Raw genomic sequence first — 11,528 nt, forward strand, 5'->3', positions numbered from 1 at the left:
CCACCACAACCCCCACACACCCAAGTCTTCCAAGTGGCTGTGGTCGAAAGAGGACTGAGGCTGCCCCCCGCCCCCCACCATCAGCACCCCCCCCCCCCACCGCGCGCACCGCGCGTCTGCTAGGGAGACAGATGGGGGGCGGGGCCCATCCAAGAGGGGCGGAGGAGCCCCGGGGTTGGAGAGCTGGGGTGGTGAGAACTAAGAGAATCTGAATTGGGTGGAGAGGGGGGACTGGAGGAGGGCTGAGAGGACTCGGCGCCCGGGGGGGAGGAGGAGGGGGCAGCTCTACGCCAATCAGTGGCGCCGGCCTGGGAGGTTGCTAGCGGTATCCACGTAAATCAAAGGGCGCGGAGCCAATGGGAGGGGGCGGAGGGGGCGGGGCCCAGGCGCGTGCCGCTGCGAGCTGGCGCTGCCAAGAGAGCGGGAGAGAGCTGGAGAGAGCAGGGAGAGGGGGGAGCGCGGAGCTAGTCAGAGAGTGAGCGAGAGCAAGAAGGAGGGAGAGGAGGAGAAAGAGAGCGAGGGCGGGCGGGAGGCGGCGGCGGCAGCAGCAGTAATAGCAGGAGCAGCAACAGAAGGCGTCGGAGCGGGCGTCGGAGCTGCCCGCTGGGGGAGAGAGAGAGGAGAGAGAAAGAGAGCGAGCGAGCAGAGGAGCCCGAGGCAAAAAAGTAACTGTCAAATGCGCGGCTCCTTTAACCGGAGCGCTCAGTCCGGCTCCGAGAGTCATGGCGACCGCAGCGTCTAACCACTACAGCCTGCTCACCTCCAGCGCCTCCATCGTGCACGCCGAGCCGCCGGGCGGCATGCAGCAGGGCGCGGGGGGCTACCGCGAGGCTCAGAGCCTGGTGCAGGGCGACTACGGCGCGCTGCAGAGCAACGGGCACCCGCTCAGCCACGCTCACCAGTGGATCACCGCGCTGTCCCACGGCGGCGGCGGCGGGGGCGGTGGCGGCGGCGGCGGGGGCGGGGGCGGCGGCGGGGGCGGCGGCGACGGCTCCCCATGGTCCACCAGCCCCCTGGGCCAGCCGGACATCAAGCCTTCGGTGGTGGTACAGCAGGGCGGCCGCGGCGACGAGCTGCACGGGCCAGGCGCCCTGCAGCAGCAGCACCAGCAGCAGCAACAGCAGCAGCAACAGCAGCAGCAGCAACAACAACAGCAGCAGCAACAGCAGCGGCCGCCGCATCTGGTGCACCACGCCGCCAACCACCACCCGGGGCCCGGGGCATGGCGGAGCGCCGCGGCTGCAGCGCACCTCCCGCCCTCCATGGGAGCGTCCAACGGCGGTTTGCTCTACTCGCAGCCCAGCTTCACGGTGAACGGCATGCTGGGCGCCGGCGGGCAGCCGGCGGGGCTGCACCACCACGGCCTGCGGGACGCGCACGACGAGCCGCACCACGCCGACCACCACCCTCACCCGCACTCGCACCCGCATCAGCAGCCGCCGCCGCCGCCGCCCCCGCAGGGCCCGCCGGGCCACCCCGGCGCGCACCACGACCCGCACTCGGACGAGGACACGCCGACCTCGGATGACCTGGAGCAGTTCGCCAAGCAGTTCAAGCAGCGCCGGATCAAACTGGGATTTACCCAAGCGGACGTGGGGCTGGCGCTGGGCACCCTGTACGGCAACGTGTTCTCGCAGACCACCATCTGCAGGTTTGAGGCCCTGCAGCTGAGCTTCAAGAACATGTGCAAGCTGAAGCCTTTGTTGAACAAGTGGTTGGAGGAGGCGGACTCGTCCTCGGGCAGCCCCACGAGCATAGACAAGATCGCAGCGCAGGGGCGCAAGAGGAAAAAGCGGACCTCCATCGAGGTGAGCGTCAAGGGGGCTCTGGAGAGCCATTTCCTCAAATGCCCCAAGCCCTCGGCCCAGGAGATCACCTCCCTCGCGGACAGCTTACAGCTGGAGAAGGAGGTGGTGAGAGTTTGGTTTTGTAACAGGAGACAGAAAGAGAAAAGGATGACCCCTCCCGGAGGGACTCTGCCGGGCGCCGAGGATGTGTACGGGGGGAGTAGGGACACGCCACCACACCACGGGGTGCAGACGCCCGTCCAGTGAACTCGAGCGGGGGGAGGGGCAGAGCGCGGGGCTCCCCCTCCCCTACGGTCCACGGCCCTTTCCCGGCCCCCTTGTTCCCTCTCTAACTTCTGATTGTTCTTTTTATTTTAATTATTATTTCCCCGTCCCTTAAAAAGAAAAAAATAATAAGGAAAGCAACTAAGGCACTGGACTATCCTTTAAACGGTAGCAGGTGTAATGATGTGTTTTGACCTTTACAGGCTAGTACCCAGGCAATGGAGTGGAGTGTCTCATAGAGAGAGTGAGGAGAGAGTGTGTAATAGAGAGAGAGAGAGAGAGAGAGAGAGAGAGAGAGAGAGAGAAGGAGAGATGGCAAGCACTGAGTTAAATACCTGGCAAAACTAAATAAATTACCAAAAAGAAAAAAAAAATCCACCAAACCGTGATAAACACAAAACAGCTTCCTGATGCTCGGAGTTGGCACATGCTCTGCTGTGTTGATTTAATGTGGATCCTCATCAGGAAGGAGGAAAAAATACACATGTTCTTTGATGTAGTCAAAATTTAACCGCATAAATTTGCACTGCAAGAAAATTGAAGTTTACACCAACAAATTCATTGAACGTATTTTTCTTTCTCCCACGGTTAATTTTGAAATTGCCGGGTTTTGTTTTGTTTTGTTTTGTTTTGTTGTTTTATTCAGCAGGGAGAGTTGAAGCCAGCTCTTGGCTACTCTCCATTTCTAACGTTCTTGTGTTGCCCCTTGTTCTTCTTCCTGTTTGTGAACTTTGGTTACCTTCAGGCTCCCCCCAACATTGGTGTAACATTTAGTTGCTTCTTTTACCAAAGCAAAAACGATTGGCTTCATACAAAATAAATAATTCTCTGCTTTCAGGAAACGTGCATGGTCTACCCGCTTTATCCAAGGCAAGAGTCCAGTTTGGAATACAAAAATGAGTCAAGCATTGGTTTTTTTGTGACCAGCCACAAAGTAAACTTCATTTTCAGGCAGTGTTTCTGGGGAGGTTGTGGAGGGGAGAAAAAGAAAAATCGATAGTGAGTGACTGATTGCTTCATTTTATCAGGCGGGCCCATTGTGAAAGAGCTCAGAGGAAATGTGGAGGTTATAAATGTATTTCCAGAGTCGTCCAACAGAAAGTGGCACTTTGAAGAGAACTAGGGAAATATATATCTTCAGAAACCCCTGTATAGTTCTCTGCCTTCAGTTTTAATAACTTAATTATGAGGAATTATTTGTGCTGAGAGCAGCAGTTAAACTTTGTTCCTCTAATAGCTTTTTTTTTTAACATAAAGAAAATAATCTGGGAACTTAATGGTGTATGCAGAGACTTTTTTTACTGCACAAATACCCATATGCATACAGAGGATATCTCCACTCTAGGCTGGTTTTGTCTTCACTAGCTCATTTGTTTATCAAATCAAATTTAAGGTCCCACACCTTCTTCTCCTATAATTTATCACAGAAAATACCAGTTTAACCTAGACAGCTTTCCCCCCTTCTTTCACTAAGGAAGCCAAATGAACTGGGGGAAAAAATGCTATTTTCTATCCTTCCTTTTCTCCCTTTGTTAATAGTTTTAAGTGCGCTTTTACCTTATCTTGATGGAAAATGGTTAACTCCCATAACAAAAGACTCTACTGGGAAGTGTAGGTGAAAAAACTTCTAACTATTGAAAATAAATACCATTAAACTGTGACCAGTTAAAATATTTAAAAAAAATAATCAGCACAAAAGGGCGCTAAAAGGGAAAACACTTTTTATTAATCTTAAAAGTTTGGGGCTTTTTTTTCCTGGTTAAGTATTAGGCAAATCTTTATTTAAAAAATTAAATTCTCAATACCATAAAATTATGGTTCAGCATCAGATTAGCATTGCACTCAGTAGTTAAGGTTTTAGGAAATATGCTTTATATTGTCTTTTCAAACACCTGTGATTGTTTCATTTTCAATGTTTTTGCAAGATAAATGATGACTTAGAATGGGCATATTTATTTGCCTGTATTTCATTTCCCCCAACGAATGTCACGAGGAGATGGACACAGAGCTGCTGCTTCGGGCTGTATCATACTGCTTGTTCCTGAGGTGTGGGGACTGGCCTCTAGTGAAGCAATCCAGAGCAGGGCAAATAGCCAATGGTTAAGGGAGGAAATGAATTTTCAGATTCTTATTACCAAGTGGGTAAGGTCAGACGCTGGAGTTCAGGGGACTTGTCTATAGCTCCTCTAACTCTCTTGGGTTTACTAAGAAGAAAGTTACCACTGAACCTTACCACTATGTATATATGTTTAATATCTGTCTTTTGAAATGCAGAAATAGTTTAAATGTTTCTTTGTCTATTTTTCTTTTTTTTTTTAATGCTACCCAGGGAAATATTTTCATATCATTTTTAAGTGGCCTGCCTCAATGTATATTTATTTCTTTTAAAGCAAAAAGGTTCTGGAAACTGTTTTTCTGTAGCTTTAAATGAGTAGATGAGCAAAATCTATATGGGATGTAATTTTTTTGTTCAGTCTCTTTAAAAATACTTTGTTTTGGTACATTTGGTTGTGCTTGTGGGGAAAATAAAAACGCAGAGATCCTTATATATTTATGTTAAAGTAATATTTTATTATCTACATAAAACAGAAATGCACAATACCTTCATAGTTTGTTCTAATTATTGAAATATCTTTATTTTATTTTTAAAGATAGTGCCAAGTTTTAAGGGGGGGGAAACCCTAGACCTTATACTGACTGAGTTGAGTTGTGTGTAAAATACTTCCCTTCCTTTATACTTCATAAAGTTTTGGAATAAATTTTATGCGTATACTGCCAGGTTTCATGTTTATAACTTTCAGAGCTTTTTTGTTTGTTTGTTTTTAAGAGAGACTACTGTTCTGATTCTACTTCACTTTTCTTTGCAAAAAACTATCAGTCCCAGACCTTTCAGTCACTGTGCCCATAGCACTAAATTGAAATGGTCATTGGGTTTGAGTTCTGATTCGTTTGCCATTTCAGTGTCCAACAGAGAGATGTTTGTCCCCTTTAAATATATGCAGATATCCCTACATCTTCTTTCCAGGTTACCTTTACCTTAACTGATTGTGCTTTTTTGGAGAGCATCAATCAACTAGGTGGACTTTAATCTTTACCCACTTGTCCTCACATAATTTGGGATCTAAAAGAGCAAAGCTTAGTTAAGGGTATTATTCTTTTTAATAATTAACAAATATCTTCCAACAAAGAGTAACTCTGACAATATGCAAGATGTGTGTTTACCGAGTGATTAGAGGTAGGACCTAAATATTATTCCTGTTAGGTTTACAGGGGTTGGGGGGGGGAATGGATTTTGCAATGGTTTATACAATAGTATCTATTTCTCTTCAGGCAAGCAAACAGGCTCTAAAACAGAGAGAGAAAAAAAGAGAGAAGAATGTATGGGAGAGACTCAGGCTGTGATGTTAATAACAGATTGTTTCAGATAGTCTTCTATGGAGCATTATACTTACCAAAATCAGTTTTAAGGTTAGTGGAAAATCCAAGCAGTGTTGGGTTAGTTTACAAGTTTGCTGATATATTTGGAGTGCTCCTTGAAACACTGGTTTAAGCATAAATGTCCATTTTGAAAGGTAGTTTCTGGGCTTATTACATCTGATCATCTTTTCTAACTCCTAGTCAATATTACACAGGTCCCAAACAGATTCAGCCAAATGATCTTATCAATAGTCTGAACGAGAAGTGACAGAAAGAAGAAGTGTTTTGTGACCGCAGACATGCTGATGGGTAAAATGTTTAAGCTGGATATAGATTTGAGTTCTGGGTCAATATCCTCCTCCATTGTAGGCAGAAAACAAGCAGCATCTGCCCTCTGCAGGGCATTTTAGTGGACCTTGAGAAGGCATTTTTTGTTCTTAGCCACAGGGGCTACTGACTGGAAACCATCACGTGTTAAACGGACACGCCATGGTTTTGACCCATGCTTGCCGTTCAGATTAGAAAGCTACTCGGGCACTTTCATTGCCGGTTTGGGGAATGTATTACACACTAACGTAAAAAACTCCATCACTGCCACTGGGAGACATTTGTGGGGCAGCCATCCCTAAGATGTTGGCTAGCCACAGTGACAAACCCTTTCTTTTCCCCAAAGACAATAATGCAGAACGCGGCCATCCTGAAAAAGCTCCTGTGTTTCCTCAAAATATGTCACTTTTCAAATTGATGGTGTACGATGGGGGAGAGCGGATCATGTGGGAGAGTCGTGTGAAGGTCAGATAGAGGGAATGGCCACAAATAACATTGTGCTTGGCACTTGTAGACATTCTCGGTTCCCATGAAGTTACCTCCTTTATATTTCAGATGGCGGCAACAAAAGCACTCTCCTTCCCCTCCTGCTCCTACCAGTGAAAGCCACACACTGGTTGGCAACACGTTCTGATGAAATGGCTTTCATAAAGGCACTCATCCTTCTATCTTCTTATTTCTCCAAAGCCAACTAATAAAGAGATGCAACAGCAACAATGGGGGACAGGGGGGGGATGGCATGGGAGTGCTTTGGTACCTGTGCCTGTGCATCTCTAAGCTGCATACATCTGCCTTTCCTTTGCCTTACTATGGAAGCAGCTTGGATAGTGCTGTGTTTCTGGGGGAGAGAAATTATCGTTTTGTCACTGGTTTCTGTGATTTGTCTTTGTTGATTTTTTTTTTCAATCGGTTTATAGAACTCTGTTCTAGATTCTATTGAATGCCTAGACAAGTTAAAGAATGAGATAAAGAGCGGAGCTTTTACAGAAAAAGAAAGAAGGATGGTGAAGGGAGGGTCAAAGGTAAAAGTGTTTCTTTGGGTCTGCTTGTATATTTCAATGAGGCAAAAGGGACAGTGTCTATTTAAAATGAAAGTACATCTGGAGGTACTATGAATGAAGCTTCACAATATGACGGAATGGGATGTTCAGCTAAATTTTATACCAACAGGATCCCTATTCGGGAAAGTTTACTTTTTCAGTGATGCATAATCTCTTACCAGGGGGCAGATGGTGGGAGGAGAGAACCAGGGTTCCTGGTACCTATTCTCACCGCTGGATTCAGTACAGGAAATAATGCAAAAGTGGTAGGGGCTTGCCTCTCAGCTAGAAAACTGTGGAATAAACTTGCCCACCTTTGTAAAACTTGGGCCAGAGTTATTCCAATGCGTCCTTATCTAGAGGTGGGTACAGGAGGACCAGAAAATGGCTTTTGAGTTTTCTTAAAGCCTTCGCTTGGTTATGGAGATAAACAATCAGAATACTTTCACATTGTTCTTACGTTTTGTGGGAAGCTGGGAAATTTGTTCCCTCCTTTATTTTTTAAGAAAAAGAAAGTTAATTAACTTTATCATGTAGTACTTTCCCTTTACCTTAATAACAACTCTGCTTGGCTTAGCTGTTAGAGGTTTTAGAAACAATATCATATCCCATCAAAACAACCCTGGCCTCTTATTGTTAGAATTCTGGTTGTTGATAACATTAAGATGTATTTCTTTAAAAAAAAAAAAAACAAACATGTCTGAAATGTTATTTAATACACCAGTAAAAGTGCATCTATATCTTAAAGTTTATTCCTTTCACGTCTTTCTGAGTTTTTATAGCTCTTTGTCTGAGATTTGGGGGGAGGGGGGCAAAAAAACTTCCATATGCGGTTCGTACGTGAAGAGTCTGGGCTCTGGAGTGTGGTCTGTAGCTGGCGGCACACAGCTCTTTGCTCTCAGAATGGGGAGCTGTCATCTAGAAAAAAAAGAAGGAAATAAATGCCCCACAAAGACTCACTTGTCACTGATTTTAGAAAGACAGGGGAGCATTAGGACCCCATCTGAGCAATATGGAGGGGATTTTGATTGTTATAAATTGTATACGATTAACTCTCGGCGTGCAGAACGACAGCAGTAGGAAACCTCGCTGTGGAGTAAATTTGAACCTGCATCCTTTTTTATTTGGGGCATATATTTTTCCTCCCGCCAGTGTTTCCTCTGGGTTTGTTGTTTAAATTTGGGGAGAGGGGGAGAGTAAGGCACACACACAAATTTGGCCAGAGTTTGGCAGGAGAGTGGGGAAAAAAAGAAAAAGTTTCTTGCGGGTGTGTAATACACATCAGCCATTGTAAATCACTGGGCTTTAGGGTTCAGGCAAATCCTCGTGGAAAGGGGCGGGGGGGGGGGGCTTCTTTCCCTCCTTCTGTTCAGAAATCTCATTCCGGCAGAAGAATTTTTACGTTCCACAGCGCACGATTCTGGAGACAATGACTCGACATTAATAACTTTTTGTTTGTTTGCTCCCTTCACCAAATATTTCTTCAAAGTTGTTACAGCGCCTGGCCAAGGAGGTCGAGGGTGCTGCCGGACGCTTCTCCTCGGTGCTCAGGCCCAAGGAGGCACCCCAGCCCCGCGGTGCCACCCCCACCTCGGGGAAGCCCAGGCCGCTGAAAGGAAGGCCCAGACTGCCCAGCTTGCGGGTGCAGGAAGGAGAGAGGCGCGGGGAGCCGGGCATTCCCTGTACTCCATCCCCGGCCCTCGCTCCGGGACAGCGAACAGCTCCAGAGTGTCTGCCAGGAACCGGGGGACTCTGCGGCTCTCGCGGCTCCGACGTCCGAATCTTTACGGGGAGGGTCGATAGCCCGGACGTCGCCGGCTATTCCATCGCACTCACTCTCCAAGGAGACCCTGGAGGTCGGGAGGGGGGGAGGCAGCCAACGAGTGGTGGGTTCTCCCACCCGAAGCTGAAGGTAGAGGTGGGGGCGGGGGAGGGCAGATGCCTTGGGCACAGCTGCCGCCCCCGGGAAAGTTGGTTACAGTCGCAGCGAGTTGGCGGGGCCTCTCTAGGGGCGCGTGCGGCTGGGGCAGAGATGCAATGGGGCGCAGAGGTGACCGAGGGTCGAGGGTCCAGGCGCCAGGGAATCTCCGAGCTTTGTGCCTGCGCGGGTTTTCCGCTTGACTCTGCAAAGTTGGGCCCAGGACCTTGCTTTCCTCACAAGAGAGGCAATCGTGGGAGAAGGTGCCCCAGGAGAAGAGGGCAGAGGAGGCAACTGCTGGAAAACTGGGGAGGAAAGGGGGAAGGAGAGCAATTTGGCCCTTTCTTGTTTGTTTGTTTGTTTGTTTGGGGGGGGGGCGAGTGGGAGGGAGGCAAAGAGTAGAGCAAAGGAGCCAAGAGCTGGCAAACGAAGTTCTGAAGCATGTTCCCTTCAGCCCACACCCATCAAACTTCTGGCTGTTCCTGACCTCAGCTCCCTGCCTCCAATGAAGAAGAACCTACCTACCAAATGCTGAAGCTTGGAAGAAAACGAACCTCTAAACCCCTCGGAAACGGACCACTCCCTGCTGGGTCTAAAGTCGCTCTTGTATCGACCGTACAGGAGGAAAACCAGTTCCCCAGCGAAGGGAACCAGGGAGCCCTTCTTGGGCACCCCAGCCTCCCAAGTCAGAGAAGCGGGCAGCGAGCGGGGAGGGGCCACACCCCACGATCAGAGGCACGGAGTTCCCCTCTGCAGTCTGGGCATTCACAGCACGGGCCGGACGCCCCCAAACCCCGCCTCAGCCCTCCAAGGCTCCTGGGAGGAGTCGCCTAATGGGAAGAGATCACTCAGTTCTTAAAGCCCTCGTAGACAGGTGCTGGGAGTTCTAGCACGGCCTTTTGCCTCTGGAGGAGGAGAGGCCAGGCGGGGAACAGGGGCTCTTGGGGCCTGGGGGGCGCGGCGGGGCCAGGGAGGCGGGAAGCTGGCTGAGGAGGGGTGGGAAGGCGGCCAGGGACGGAAGCAGGGGCTCTGGCGGGGCGCAGGTCGGTGCTGGCGCCTGGCCCGGCCTCCGCCGGGCGCTCCGGGCCTCCTGCTCGCTCCCGCCGCGCCAGCCTGCGGCCACTCACCGGGCCCCGCGGCCATCCCGGGCGAGGACGCACGCAAACAAGGATGCTTCTATTTACTCGCCTCTGCCTGTGGATTTCTAAGACATTCAGCAGGCACAATCATTAAACTAATTTGTATTTGATTGTTTGGGCGGACGGAGGGTAGTTTTATTGCGCTAAGCATTCAAGCAGGCACGCATCGCTGATTACCAGTATACATTAAATAAAGTTGTTTGTACACATTGTCTTACCACATATAGGCAGAGGCTTATTATTCTAATTACTCTAATTAGTGCATTGAAATGTTTTCTACTTGATTTGAGGAGACAGTGATTAGTTCTATTACTTCTTTTAACTCGTATTTTATGGAAAACTGTTGGTGCATGTTCAAATTACTTTATTTGCCCCTGGAATATAACGCTGACCCAAACGCAGTGAACTGCACGGCCCTTGTGGGGCCCCAACTTTGATGTGGGCCTCAGCTTGGAAGAGGCGTTTGTTATTTATTATTTCCCTCCCATCCGCGTGGCCGCGTCTCCCAGCGCCGGGGCCCCGCCGCCCCCGCCCCATCCCGAGCCCTAGATGCGCGCCGGCACTGGCCGAGTCCAGGCAGACGTGGATCCGAAACCCGCTCCGGCGCCGCATCGCTGGCCTGCTGCCCCGCTGGTTCCCTGGGTGCGATTACTTTTAAAAGACGCCCTTAAGCATATTTTCCGTGAATCTGTTTCTTGGGCTTTAATGTTACTATTAATTGATAAGATCAGCTCATCAAACATACTATTTCGATAGGGAATTGTAATTAAAACCTTAATCCTGTTTGAGACTTTTTTCCCTTTAAATTCCTTTTTCTTATGGAAGGGGTGCAAAGTTCACTATAAAAGTATTATAACAGGGAGATTAATTCGTTATCTAAATAACAATCTTTGCTATTGATCCAACGCACTTTCCTGCACCTTTTGTGTTGCTCGGGGAGACCCTTAAAAAGGAGAATATGACAAAGCAGAAGATTTGGACCGAGTCCCGCAGACTCGGATCGACCTGGCAGGGCGAGGGGGTCAGCGGCCCTCCCCGCCTTAAGCACAATCTGAGGAAGCTCCCGAGGTGGGTCTTGGCCGGTCCGGAGACGCCACCGGGAAGCGCCGCTTCCGAGCCGCAGGCCTGGGAGCCCGGCCTCCTCCGCGCTCCTCTCCCCTGGCAAAAGGAGATCTGCTCAGTTTCTAGGTAAATATTCCACCGGTTCTGCTTTTACTGTTAATATTTAAACTCGGATTATCCCGTCTCTGAATGCGCGTTCCTAACCTTTGCCGGTGGCTGCGATGTAATAAACCCTGGCGGGGCCGGGCGGTTCAGACTCCCGGGGTCTCGGCCGCAGCCTCCCGCCCCCCGCCCCCACCCCGCCCCGCCAGCCCCCCGCCCTCCGCCCCTCGCCGCCCGCCGCGAAAGCCGCGCGGGAATGAAATCAGCGCCTCCCGGCCCGGCAGCTGACGGCTGAGCATCCGGGACGCTCGCAGGCGGAGGGAGGCCGCCCTTTATCCCGGCCGAGGAGTCCTCGGGGGCTGCAGATGGAGTTGGGCCGCCCTGCAGCGCCCTGGAGGAGACAGAGCGAGCCCCGGTTCCCGGAGGCGACAGCCCCCAAACAGGGGTGGGG

At 50.0% G+C, this 11,528-nt stretch overlaps 1 protein-coding gene across 1 annotated transcript; it reads left to right on the forward strand.

Annotated features, from left to right (window-relative positions):
- Positions 1–203: 203 nt before the first annotated feature.
- On the forward strand, positions 204–4,844 carry POU3F2 (POU class 3 homeobox 2). The gene has a single exon (XM_043591982.1). The coding sequence runs from the start codon at positions 723–725 to the stop codon at positions 2,052–2,054; it is 1,332 nt and encodes a 443-aa protein (XP_043447917.1). The 5' UTR covers positions 204–722; the 3' UTR covers positions 2,055–4,844.
- Positions 4,845–11,528: the final 6,684 nt, after the last annotated feature.

This window comes from Prionailurus bengalensis, chromosome B2, assembly GCF_016509475.1.
Source record: "Prionailurus bengalensis isolate Pbe53 chromosome B2, Fcat_Pben_1.1_paternal_pri, whole genome shotgun sequence".
NCBI lineage: Eukaryota > Metazoa > Chordata > Mammalia > Carnivora > Felidae > Prionailurus > Prionailurus bengalensis.